Source organism: Pteronotus mesoamericanus, unplaced genomic scaffold (genome assembly GCF_021234165.1).
Source record: "Pteronotus mesoamericanus isolate MK-2021 breed Mesoamerican mustached bat unplaced genomic scaffold, CSHL_Meso_final scaffold_705, whole genome shotgun sequence".
Classification (NCBI taxonomy): Eukaryota; Metazoa; Chordata; class Mammalia; order Chiroptera; family Mormoopidae; genus Pteronotus; species Pteronotus mesoamericanus.
The window spans coordinates 18,129,591-18,143,272 of record NW_026555326.1 but is presented as its reverse complement, the minus strand read 5'-3'; the positions used below and the strand labels follow the sequence as shown (position 1 = coordinate 18,143,272).

The window sequence follows — 13,682 nt, the reverse complement described above, 5'->3', positions numbered from 1 at the left end:
TGTTTACTCAGTCTCCATGTGTCCCTCACCCCTGCACTGCTGATCTGCTTCCTTTCTATAAAGTTTTGCTTTTTCTAGAAATATCATATAAATAAAATCACAGTATGTCTTCTTTTGTGTCTGGTTTCTCTTAACAAATGTTAAGGGAAATGTTTGAGGTTCATCCATGACTTGTTGCATGTATCAGTAGTTTTCTTCTGAGTAGTACTCCATCGTATGCCTATACCATGTTTTTATCCATTCCTCAATTTGGGTAGTTTACAGTTTGGAGATAATATGAGTAATGCTGCTATGAACATTGGTGTATAAGTCTTTATGTGGATGTGTGGTTCATGTCTCTTGGATAGTCTACTGAGGAGTGGAATTTTGTTAGGTCTTATGGTAAATGTATTTTGAGTTTTTAAGAAGTTGCTCTGCAGTATTACATTCCCACTAGCAAAGTGTGGCGGTTCTAGTTTCTCTACATCTTTGTCAATGCTTGGTCTTAAGTAGTCTTTTATTTTAGCCATTTTAGTGTGTGTGGTGGGTGTCACATTATGATCATGGCTTGAATTTCCCTAAGGACATTGAGCTTATTTTTACATACTCACTTGCCATTTATTATGTATATTCTTTGGGGAAAAAACTGCTCAAATTTTTGGCCTATTTAGAAAAAAGTCGGGGTTTGTCTTTTAATTATTGACTTAGAAGACTTAATATACTTTAGGAACAGTTCATTTATCAGATACATTTTACATTTTCTCCCTCATATGGTCTTTTCATTTTCTTAATGAAGTCTTTAGGGTTGAGGGTGGTTTGTTTATTTTGCTATGGCTATCCAGTTGTTCTACAACCATTAGTTCTTTAGGTATTCTTGTCAGAAATCAACTGGCCATGTATGTGAGTGTCTGTTGATCTAAATGTTTATACCAGCACCACTCTCTCTTAATTTCTATAGCTTTATGGTAAGTAGTAAAATCACTTAGTGAAAGGCCTCCAGATTTATTTGTATGTTATATAATTTAGGAACAGCTTGTCCGTTTCTAAAACAAAAAAAAATTTTTTTAACTACTAGGATTTGTAATAGGAACTGAATTGAATCTAAAAATTAATTTGGGAAGAATTGCCTTTTTAACTGAGTCTTCTAATGCATGAACATGGTACATCTCTCCTAAGTAATTTGTTCTTTATAATGTTGATGTGAATAGAATTGTTTTCTTAATTTCATTTTAGGATTGTTTGTTGCTAAGGTATAAAAATATAGTTGGTTTTTGTATATTGATGTGGTAGTGTTATTAAGCTTACTTACTAGTTCTAGAAGGTTTTTGTGGCTCTATTAGGATTTTCTATATATTACATCATATTGTCTACAAATAAGGTTAATTTTACTTCTTCCTTTTTAATTGGGATACTTTTCATTTCTTTTTCTTTCTTGTACTTGATAAAACCTCCAGTACAGTGTTGAATAAAGGTTTTGAGAGCAGACATCCTTTCCTTGTTCTTGATCTTAGGAGGAAAAGCATTTGATGTTTAAGCATTAATTATGATGTGATCTGTAGGTTTTTTGTAGATATCTTTTATCACGTTGATGAGGGAAGTTGCTTGTATTTCTAGTTTGCTGAGTGTTTTTATCCTAACTAGATTGTGTTTTAGATTTTATCAGCTACTTTTTCTGTATTTTTTTGATATTAAACCAACCTTGCATTCCTGGAATAAACCCTTCCCCCTTTGTTTTAATATATAACCCTTTTTATGTGTTACAGTATTGGATTCGGTAATATTTTGTGAAGAATTTTTGTACCACCCTGGCTGGTGTGACTCAGGGGATTGAGCTCTGGCCTGCAAACTGAAAGGTCACTGGTTCAATTCCCAGTCAGGGCCCATGGTCCCCAGTTGAGGATGTGTGAGAGGCAACCAGTCGGTATATCTCTCACATACTGATGTTTCTCTCCCTCTCTTTCTCCTTACCTTCCCCTCTCTCTAAATGTAAATAAGTAAAATCTTTTTTAAAAAAAAAGAATTTTTGTCTCTATATAGACAACAGTATGGTGATTACCAGAGGGAAAGGAGGGGATAAATGGTGATAGAAGGAGACTTGACTTGGAGTGGTGAACACACTATACAGTATACAGATGTTGCATGATAGAATCGTACCCTGAAACTTATATAATTTTATTAACCAATGTCACCACAATAAATTCAATTTAAAAGATTTTTTTGAACTTGTGGTCATGCAGGCTGTTTGTAGTTGCATTGTTTGACTTTCGTATCAGGGTAATACGGGCCTTCTGCTTTAGGAAGTTCTCTGAGTTTGTGTGGAATGATATTATTTGTTCCTTAAATGTTTGATATATTCAGCAATCGTGGCCTGGAATTTCTTTGTAGAAAAAAAATTTTTTAAATAAGCTTTTTAGTTTGAAATAATTTTACATTAAACAGAGAGATCCTGCATACCTTTTGCCAGTTTCTTTGAATGTTAATTAGCATACTGTGTTACATTGGTACATTGGTACATTGGTTAAAAGTAGGAAGCAAATATTGGTTCATTGCTTTTATCTAAACTCCACACATTGATTTCTGGACTTTTTCTGTTCTAGGATCCAATCCAGGATACCACATTGAATTTATTGTGAGGAGCTTTTTAATCTCTAATTTATTTTCTTTACCTGATATGGCTATTTCATATTTTCTATTCCATCTCTCTTTATCTTTAATCTTGGGTAATTTTATTATGTATCTGGGTGTGTTCTTCCTTGGGTCCAACTTATTTGGGACTCCTGAGCTTCCTCGGCTTGCATGTCTATTTCTTTTGCCAGATTGGGTAAGTTCTCCTTCATTATTTTTTCAAACAGGCTTTCAGTTTCTTGCTTTTCCTCTTCTCCCTCTGGCACCCCTATGATTCAGATGTTGGAACATCGAAAGTTGTCCCAGAGGTTCCTATGCCTCTCCTCATTGTTTTGAATTCTTGTTTTTTCATTCTGTTCCAGATTGTTGATTTGAGTCCCAGTTTCCTTTCCTTCTCTGATGGTTCCCTGTATATTTTTCTTCATTTCACGTTGTATAGACTTCACTTCTTCCTTTATTTTGCATTCATACTCAGTCATTTCTGCGAGCATCCTGATTACCAGTGTTTTGAACTTTGCATCAGATAGTGTCTGTTCATCACTTAGTTCTTTTTCTGGAGTTTTGATCTGTTCTTTCATTTGGGCCATATTTCTTTGTCTCAGTGTCCTGTTACGTTGTAAGGGGCGGAGCCTTTGGTATATGCCACGGCGGAGCAGCCCACTTTGCTGCGTTATGGCATTGTCTGGTTGAGGGGTCAGAGGGAACAATGCCACTTGCTCGGCTCTTGTCCTGCTTTCAGTCACTTCCTCCACTTCCCACGAGGAAATTGGGCACTCCTGGTGCTGATTCCTGGGTGGATGGGTTCGTGTACATTCTTGGACCCTGTGGATCCCTCCAACAAACTATCCTGTGAGACTGGGAGTTTCTCCCACTGCCACAACCCCCACAGGTGTTTACAGCCAGAGGTTTTGAGGCTTTATTTCCCTGCACTGGAACCCTGGGTTGCATGGTCTGTCTCACTCCCTAGCTGTTCCTCCCAGTTTACCCACACGTGAACGTGGGACTGCCCAGTCCGCCATTGCCGCACATCCTCTCCACCCCAGCAGCCTGTCTCCACCCCTCCTACCAGTTTGGATGAATGTTTCTTCTTTAACTCCTTGGTTGTCAGACAGTTTGATTTTCTGGCAGTTCTGGTGGTTTTTGTTTTTAAATTGGTGGTTGTCCTCCTTTTGGTTGTGTGACGAAGCAAAACATATCTACCTATGTCTCCATCTTGGCTGGAAGACTTGTTTCTTTTAAAATGCATTTTTTTCTTCATTTTTTTTTAAAGATAATATTTATTTACTTTTAGAGCGGGGAAGGGAGGGAGAAAGAGGGAGAGAAACATTAATGTGTAGCTGTCCCCTGCATGCCCTACACCGGGGACCCAGGCCACAAACCCAGGCTTGTCCCTGACTGGGAGTCGAACCGGGAATTGGTAGGTTCACAGGCTGGTAGGTTCCCAATCCACTGAGCCACACCAGCCAGGGCTCGTTTCTGATATTGGTTATTTGAATCTGTTTTTCTCTATTAGCTAAAGGTTTGTCAATTTTGTTGCTCTTTTTCCAGGAACCATTTGTGGGGTTCATTGATTTTGTTTTTCTACTGTTTTATGTTTGATTTCTACTCTGATCTTTATTATTTTCTTCCTTCCATTTAACTTGGGTTTGATTTTCTCTTGTTTCTAGTTTCTTAAAGTAGAAACTTGGATTATAATTTTTTTCTTTTTTTTAAAGATTTTATTTATTTTTTTAGAGAGGTGGGAGGGGAGGGAGGAGAGGGAGAGAAGCATCCATGGCGATGAGAAAGACACATCACCTCTTGCACGCCCCCCCAAATGGGGACCTGGCCCGCAACCCAGTAATGTGCCCTGACTGGGAATCACATCAGCAACCTTTTGGTTCACAGGCCAGCACTCAGTCCACTGAGCCACACCAGCCAGGACAACTGTGGTTGTTGTTTTATCCTTTAGTGTTACTTTAATAAGAAATATTAATAATAATTATCATTATTACTTACCCAAGGACAGTGTATTGTTTTAGAAAGATGGGAAGCAGAGGCAAGGGGAGAGAACCATTGATTTGAGAGAGGAACATCAATCAGTTGCCTCTTGTACATGCCCTGACTGGGGACCAAACCTGCAAACTTAACATGTGCCCTGACTGGGAATCAGTCTGGTGGCCTTCTGGTTTACAGGACAACACTCCATCCAACTGAGTCACACAATCCAGGGTAGAAGCTTAGATTGTTGATTTCAGACCTTTCTAATATAAACATTTAAAGCTATAAATTTCCTTTTAAGCATTGTTTCACCTGCATCTCATAAATTTTTATATGTTGTATTTTCCTTTTCATTCAACTCATAATTTTTTATTTCCTTTGTGATTTTTCTTTGACCAGTAGGTTATTTAGAAGTACATTGTTTGATTTCCAAATATTTGGGACTTTCCCAGATTTATTCCTGTTGTAAATTAACTTCATTGTGGTCAGAAAACATACTTTGTATGATTTCAGTTCTTTAAAATTTTTTTACACTTTTTTAATGGCCTAGGATATTGTCTGTTCTGGAGAATAAACTATGCTTGAAAAATAATATGTATTCTGCTGCTGGAGTGTTTTATAAATACTGCAAGAAAAATTAATCTTGTATGATTAACACATATCGTATGGCTCTATATATATGAAACGTCTAGAATAGACAAATCCACAGAGACAGAAAGTAGATTAGTGGTTGCCAAGAGTTTGGCATATTGGTTATTTGAATCTGTTTTTCTCTGTTAGTCTAACTAAAGGTTTATCAATTTTGTTGCCATTTTTCAAGGAACCATTTATGGGGTTCATTGATTTTGTTTTTCTACTGGGAGGAGGCTGGAATGGGAAGTTGCTGCTAATAAGTATTTGTATCACCCTGAAAAGAAAACCACATAGCATACTCAGTGCTTTTCCTTTTTGGGGTGGTGAAGATGTTCTGGAATTAATGAAGTGGGGTATAAACTTTGTGAGTATACTAAAATCCACTCAAACATTTTTAAAGGGTAAATTTTGTAGTATGTGAATTATACCTGATTTTTTTTTATTTTTTAGTGAAATTTAAAATTTATTTCCTTGGTTGCCCTAGTCACATTTCATCTGCTTAGTAACCACATGTTAACAGATTGGACAGTGCAGCTATAGAACAATTTTATCATAGCAGGGCATTCCATTGTGCAGCACTATTCAAGAATAAATATTTTTGCTTAATTTGTTCATTACATCAGATTTTTCAGATCATTCAGGATCCATGAGTAAGTAACTTATAAAAATTCAAATATACAATGAAAACCCAAAATCCTATAGACCACTTGCCCCTAGTACTTTATCCTTGATAAGCACTCTCGTCTGTTTGCTGTGTATCTCTTTGAACCCTTTTGGTACTTTTACATATATATGTATATCTATGTCTACTTTGCAGTTGCTGTTGATAATACTTCCATGATAATGCTTTTAAGTAGCTCAGTTATTGGTTTCTTGAAAATTCTTGTGTTAAGTATCTTACACTCATTAGAGTTTTTTTCACCCATAGGTGATGCTGGGAGCAGAACTCCAAAAGACCAGAAGGTGAGCTGGGGTGGGTAGGGGAAGGGTAAAAGATAAGAATATGATAATAGGAGAAACTTTTGGCCTGACATAAAAAAATCATTCACTCTACAATCAGCCCTACTTGTCACAGTCCTATAACGGACGTTGTAAGAATGCAAAAAAGGTTACTTAGAGATTCATGCACTGAATGCTATATGAATATAGAGTTTGGCAGTACTGAGCTAGTTGAGATTAATCAAGAAAGCTTTCTAAAATTGATTTCTGAATCAAATTTGTAAGAAAGTGCAGTTTTGCCTGATAAAGTAACCGTAAGCTGCCAAACATAACTGATTCTGTTTTGTTTCTTTGACAGACAAGTTACTTCTTGTTCTAAAGTTATTTGTAACTGATGCTGCTATTTCAGTTTCCTTTATGCCCTTCCTTACAGCTTCGTGAAGCTATGGCTGCCTTAAGAAAGTCAGCTCAAGATGTCCAGAAGTTCATGGATGCTGTCAACAAGAAAAGCAGTTCCCAGGATCTACATAAAGGTTAGGATCAGGAGGTACCTTGATGCAGGTGGGGGTGCATTCCTACAGAGATTTCATGGATAACTGGCTTTGTTTTAGCTTCTCAGAATCCTTCTCCGCCTGTATTGGGTTCTTTTAACACCCCAGGCTATATAAGATTATGATTTTGTTTTTCCTTATTGTCTCCTTAAGTCTTTTGCCTGCTGCTTTTCCCATCTGTGATGGCTTTATCCAAATACCTTTTTAGCTTATGCGCATGGCTACTCCTTCCAGATGGGAGAATAAAGAGGAGAGTAACTCACATACTTTTAAAGCAGTCTGAAGGGAGCTTTGTGTATGGAATGGAGCTGTTAGAGGAAAAAGTTTTATAAATGTTATTTTGTATTTAATTAGTGATAATTAATGTTGTTGTTAATGAGGAGTTGTAAACAGTTGGTTAAAATGAGAAGTTCTTGAATTATATGTGCATTTCAATTATTCAGGTTTTTCCTCTTAGCATAATAATTGAGTCAGTTATGTTTCAGCTACGTTTTGTGTTTTTTGCCCAAGAGAGCAGCAAAAGTGGCTAAGGATCAGAGATTTATCCCATTATCCTTAATTACCCTACTACCCTCTTTACTTTTTCACTCTCCCCAGTCTATGCCATATCTCTTTATTATTTTTTTTTAAAGATTTGATTTATTTATTTTTAGAGAGGGGAAGGGAGGGAGAAAAAGAGGGACAGAAACATCAATGTGTGGTGGCTGCATCTCGCACGGCCCGTACCAGGGTCCTGGCCTGCAACCGAAGCATGTGCCCTGACTGGGAATCAAACTGGCGACCCTTTGGTTCGCAGGCTGACACTCAATCCACTGAGCCACACCAGCCAGTGCTATGCCATATCTCTTTAGAACAACGTTGCTTTCTTCCATAGGAACCCTGAGTCAAATGTCCGGAGAACTGAGCAAAGATGGTGACCTGATAGTCAGCATGCGCATTCTGGGCAAGAAGAGAACTAAGACGTGGCACAAAGGCACCCTTATTGCCATCCAGACGGTTGGTATGTTCAAGCTAGAGGAAGAACTAATGAAAGGCAACTTGCAGGTCTCCATTGCTGATTGTTTCTTTTCCCACAGCTTTGCCTTTTGTTTCACACAGCAGCCAGGATTTACACAGAAACTGATGGTTTCTAAAAATTTTTGTTTATCTTTCCCTTTTACTCAGGGCCAGGAAAGAAGTACAAGGTGAAATTCGATAACAAAGGAAAGAGTCTACTGTCGGGGAACCATATTGCCTATGATTACCACCCTCCTGCTGACAAGCTGTATGTGGGCAGTCGAGTGGTGGCCAAATACAAAGATGGGAATCAGGTCTGGCTCTATGCTGGCATTGTAGCCGAGACACCAAACGTCAAAAACAAGCTCAGGTACCTGGACAGAGGATTGTAAAGAGAGCAGAGGCTGGGAGCACAGCACCTGCCCTGTTCCAGTCATAGTCCAGATCTCACAATTAGCCTTTGTGCTCTTAGTCCCCAGTGGCCAAAAACCCTCTCTCTTTCTTTGCCCCTGGAGTCATGTGAGTGATTCTGTCTTTCTCCCTGCTCCCTGCCCTTTTTTTTTTTTTTTTTTTGAAAAAAATTTGGTTTCTGCTAAAGTAAGTTTTATGAGAAAACTTGGGGGAAATCTAGGAGGAGAGTGATCAGGTTGGATTAATGGTTGGGTAATAGGAAATTGATGTAAAAGGAAGAAATAAAGTGGAGACTAAGTGCTTTTCAGAAAATGAATCTGATAGTGGAACAAGAATAAATAGCTTTTGGAAAAGTGGGGCTCTATTGGGTAGATTAAGGGAGAATTCTGACTTCCTAGGGTAGGAAGAAAGAATAACACGAAGAAAGTAGTAAATTGAAACATCTTCCCTGAGTGTGTCTTGTTTGATCCTGAGGAGTGGAAGCTGTGATAAGATAATGCCTGTTGGTCGTGTTAAATATAATCCCCTGATCTTCATACCATCACTCTTTTCTTACAGGTTTCTCATTTTCTTTGACGATGGCTATGCTTCCTATGTCACACAATCTGAATTGTATCCCATTTGTCGGCCATGTGAGTATCCCTCCTTTCTTCCTTAGTTCTATTCATGTTCCTCTACCTTGTGTTTCTTCTAAAGACAAACAAGCCCTAGTGTTTTTGGTGCTTCAGTGTCAAAGAACATAAGTTTGATTGATGTCCTTTGGGAGACACAGTTTATTTGTTCATCACAGTGGTGAGTTTGTAGCCAAAGAGTGAAACACTGGAAGATCATGACTGACCTTGGGTGGACAATCATATTGTAGATGTGTTTTGATTTCATATCTTAAGTGATTTAGATTTGAGAAGATATTAGTCTCATACTTCTTTCCTAGCCTCATACTTTATCTAATGTGTATAAATCTGTAGTCTGAACAGTACATTCTACAGAAGCTATGTTAGATGGGGGCTTCATGGTGTCCTCCATATTTGTGATTCAGGCGTGAGGACAGACTCTTACAGAAGCATTGAGGGTTTTTGTTTTGTTTTAAGGGATTTTTAAAAAATCTTCACCTGAGGATATGTTTATTGATTTGAGAGAGAGAGAGAAAGAGAAAGAAATATCAATGTAAGAGAAACATTGATCAAACTCACAATGTAGGTGTACAGGACGATGCTCCAACCAACTGAGCCACCTGGCCAGGGCAGAAGCAATGGTTTTTAATCACAGAAGAATCAACTAACACTGCTCTGTTTCCATATAATGTGGCAGTAAATGCATTTAAGATCCCTTAAAAGCCTAATAGAGAATGAGAAGGAAAGATAATTCTTTTTTTATAAATGTCCTGATGCCACCTGATCTTTCTTAATTTACCTCTAGACATAATCAAGTTAACAGGAATTTTTGTTTGAATTTTCCTAAGGAGAAACTTCGATTTTTATGAAATGAGTGACTCACCTATATTTTATATATTTTATTTAGTATTTACTTGATTTGTATGGACATTTACACATTAGGTTCAATACCTTTTTTTTTTAATCCTCACCTGAGGTTACGCCCATTGATTTTAAAGAGAGAGGAAGGGTGGGGGTGGAGGGAGAGAAACATTGATGTGAGAGGGAAACGTCAATCAGTTGCCTCCGATACACACCCCAACTGGGGATCAAAGCTGCAACCTACGTCTGTGCCCTGACTGGGGATTGAACCCACAACCTTTTAGTGTATGGGATGATGCTCCAATCACCTAAGCCACGGCTTCAGTTCAGGGCTTCAGTTCAATACTTTGAGTTTTGCTTCCCTTGAGGTTATGATTTCATTTACTCTTCTGTCCCTCCCAATTAAAAAAAAACAGCAAACATCTCCTTGTCAGCCATTTTTCCATATCAAGACATGCCCTCTCTTAAACCTATTTCTTCCTTGGGACAGTGAAAAAGACTTGGGAGGACATAGAAGATATCTCCTGCCGAGACTTCATCGAGGAGTACATCACTGCTTACCCCAACCGCCCCATGGTGCTACTCAAGAGTGGCCAGCTTATCAAGACTGAGTGGGAAGGCACGTGGTGGAAGTCCCGAGTCGAGGAGGTGGACGGCAGCCTAGTCAGGATCCTCTTCCTGGTACTGTTCTTCCCTAGTTTTTGATACAGAGGCTGGGTGGTTGGGGGAGCATAAGAGGCAATAATGAGGATGATTTTGTAAAAGTTCATAGTTTTTCTCTTTTCTTATGCTGTCTGTCCTTACTGTTGTGGGTCGTATTTTACTTTGTCCTTCTTTTTGTTCCTTTGTGAACGGTTGAAAATAAATTCCCTGAATTTAATTATGACAGTAATCTGTATGGTTTGTTTTCTTCTCTCTCTCTCTCTCTCTCTCTCTCTCAATATTCATATTGTATGTAGGTACAGAGAAAGTAGCCAATTATATTTGTCCGTGGTTAGAGTTTTGGTAGTATACTGGGACAAAGAAGGAAGGATCAAGGAATTTGAATTGGAAGTCTTTATGATATTTCAAGGCCCAGCTTAACTCTTAGATCTTTTATACCCATCTTTTTTTTCCCCCTCACACTTAGAGTAATATTGGGTTGGCCAAAACGTTTGGTTTTTTTCTGTAAGATGGCTCTAGTCGTGCTTAGTTGTCCCTTTTTTTATTACATTTTATTGATTATGCTATTACAGTTGTCCCAATTTATTCACTTTTGTCCCCCTCCACCCAGCACCCCCCACCCCCTCAGGCAATCCCCATACCATTGTTCATGTCCATGGGTCATGTATATAAGTTTTTTGGCTACTCCATTTCCTGTACTGTACTTTATATCCCCATGGTTATTCTGTGACTACGTATTTGTACTTCTTAATCCCCTGCCCTCTTCACCCATTCCCCCGCACCTCCTGCAATATGGCAACCATGTCTCTATTCTTCTTGTTTGCTTAGTTTTTTAGGTTGAATTGTTGACAGATATGTATTTGTTCATAGTTTTGATCTTCTTTTTCTTAAATAAATCCTTTTAACATTTCATATAATAATGGTTTGGTGATGATAAACTTCTTATCTGGGAAGCTCTTTATCTGCCCTTTGATTCTAAATGATATCTTTGCTGGACAGAGCAGTCTGCTTTTCATGACTGAATATTTCTTACCAATCCCTTCTAGCCTGCAAAGTTTATTTTGAGAAATCAGTTGACAATCTTATGGGAACTCCCCTGTAGGTAACTGTTCTTTCTCTTTTTTAAAAGAAATTTTTATTTATTTTTTGAATTTATTGCATTTGTTTCCATTACCTACCTGCTTTTCTCTTGCTGCTTTTAAGATTCTCTCTTTATCTTTAACCTTTGGCATTTTAATTATGATGTGTCTTGGGGTGGGCCTCTTTGCATCCATCTTGTTTGGGACTCTGCTTCCTGGACTTGCATGTCTATTTCCTTCACCAAATTAAGGACGTTTTCTTTCATTATTTTTCAAATAGATTTCCAATTTCTTGCTTTTTCTCTTCTCCTTCTGGCACCCCTATGATATGAATGTTGGACTGCTTAAAGTCCCAGAGGCTGCTTTACATTATCCTCTTTTTTTTTTGGATTCTTTTTTCTTCTTATTGTTCTAATTGGTTGTTTTTTGCTTCCTAATATTCCAAATCATTGATTTGATTCTCAACTTCATATACTCTACTGTTGTCTCCCTGTAAATTGTTCTTTGTCTCAATTAGTGTATCCTTCATTTCTAACTGGATCTTTTTTATGGTTTTGAGGTCCTCACTAAGTTCCTTGAGCATCCTTTTAACTGGTGTTTTGAACTCTGGATCTGATAGATTGCTTACCTCCATTTTGTTTAGTTCTTTTTCTGAAGTTTTGATCTGTTCTTTTATTTGGGCCATGTTTCTTTGTTTACTTTGGCAGCCTCCCTGTTTTTGTTTCTACATATTAGGTTGAGGCTGCTGTGACTCTCTGCCTTGGTATCGTGGCCTAAAGTAGTAGGTGTCCTGTAGGATACAGAGGCACAGCCTCCCCTGTCACCCAAGCTGGGTACTTGAGGTGCACCCTTCATGTGGGCTAAGTAGACCCTCCTCTTGTAGTTGAAACTCCTCTTGTAGTTGAAACTCCTCTTGTAGTTGGCAGGTCAATGGGAAAGATTTACCCAGGCCAGTTAGCTGTGCCTGGCTATGACCACTCATCAGCAACCTCCACACTCTGTGGAGGATCCTCTGTGTAGGAGCAGGGTAGTGGTGCTCCAGTGTGGTCTGTGCCTGTCCACTGGCTTCACAGGCTCTGGGGTTTCCCAGGTGGTGCAGGCCAAGGTCAGCCCTGACCTGTGTTCTGCCCTGGGGGCACCCTGCCTGAGCTATAGAGAAATCTAAGATGTCTGCTACTTGTGCTGGGCTTGGAGCTTCCCAGGTGAAACCAAGCTGCGAATCTAGGCTGGCTGCTGCTAGTGCTGTGCCTTGGGCCACTTAGCAAGAGGTATAGGGGATGGGGGCTTACTGAGGCTAGTTGTTTCTTGTTTGATAGGATTTTAGAAGTTGTGAAGCATGAGCCAAGAGCAGCCATTCATATCAAAAAGTCACAGTTAACAGTTTACATGGGCCTGTAAGTTGGGTGTAATGGGAGTCTCAAGGGATCTCCGGGGTGGGGCAAATAGTATTAGCCAGGTTGATGAAGTCTCAGATACGCACCCCAGGTAACTACCACCTCTGTGGCTTTCTGGAGGGAGGGTTCAAAAAAGGTACAATGGCCTCTGCCCACCTTTCTGTCTGGGAGAAAGCTGTTCCCCAGCTCTTGCCTTGATGCCAGACACTTCATTTCCTCCCTGTATGCCACTGGTACCTTTCAAACTGCTACCCTGGTGCTGGAGCTCAGAAGGAGTGAGTCTCAGTAAATTCATGCTTGGATTCTTTAAGGGGAACTGCTTGGGATCCAGAAGTTTCTTCCAGCACCTCAATCCCCACTGGTTTTTGCAGCCAGAAGTTACAGGGACTTACCTTCCTGGCACTGGTACCCTGGGCTGAGGAGCCTGGTGTGGGGCTGGGCCCTCTCACTCCTAAGATATCTCTTCCAAATTTCTATCCACCACATGCGGATATGGGACCAGCCCATTCTGCATCTCTGCCCCTCCTACCAGTTTGGATGGATGTGGTTTCTTTAAGTCTGTAGATGTCAGACTTCCGTTCAACTCTATCTGTTGGTTCTGAGTGACGATAAAATACAACTATATTTTAGTTGTAATTTTGGTATGGTTGTGCAAGGAGGCGAGCTGTGCTTACCTATGCTACCATCTTGACTTCAAGTTGCTCTTAGTTGTCTTTACATTCAAAACAACTTTTTTAGATTGTATTGTGATAGCTGTCGTCATCAGCATGCATTTAAAAACAAGTATCAAAATTGGTGAATTTTTATGTAGCCATTTTAATATTGAAGATGGAAAAAATATGCAACATTTTTAGCATTATGCTTTATTTAAAGAAAGGTAAAAATGCAAAAATAAATGATCTCTGCAGTATATGGAGCAAGTGCTGTGACTGAATGAACATATCAGAAGTGGTCTGTGAA

At 39.0% G+C, this 13,682-nt stretch overlaps 1 protein-coding gene across 4 annotated transcripts in view; it reads left to right on the top strand.

The window, feature by feature from the left end:
• The window catches only part of SETDB1 (SET domain bifurcated histone lysine methyltransferase 1), a 30,003-nt gene that overhangs the window by 2,990 nt on the left and 13,331 nt on the right, over positions 1-13,682 (top strand). For all 4 annotated transcript variants that reach the window (XM_054563181.1, XM_054563183.1, XM_054563182.1 and 1 more), the window contains exons 4-9: positions 6,146-6,180; positions 6,590-6,689; positions 7,582-7,707; positions 7,872-8,073; positions 8,673-8,746; positions 10,077-10,267. In XM_054563181.1, the coding sequence (XP_054419156.1) occupies positions 6,146-6,180; positions 6,590-6,689; positions 7,582-7,707; positions 7,872-8,073; positions 8,673-8,746; positions 10,077-10,267 (728 nt within the window). The remainder of the gene's footprint in view (positions 1-6,145; positions 6,181-6,589; positions 6,690-7,581; positions 7,708-7,871; positions 8,074-8,672; positions 8,747-10,076; positions 10,268-13,682) is intronic.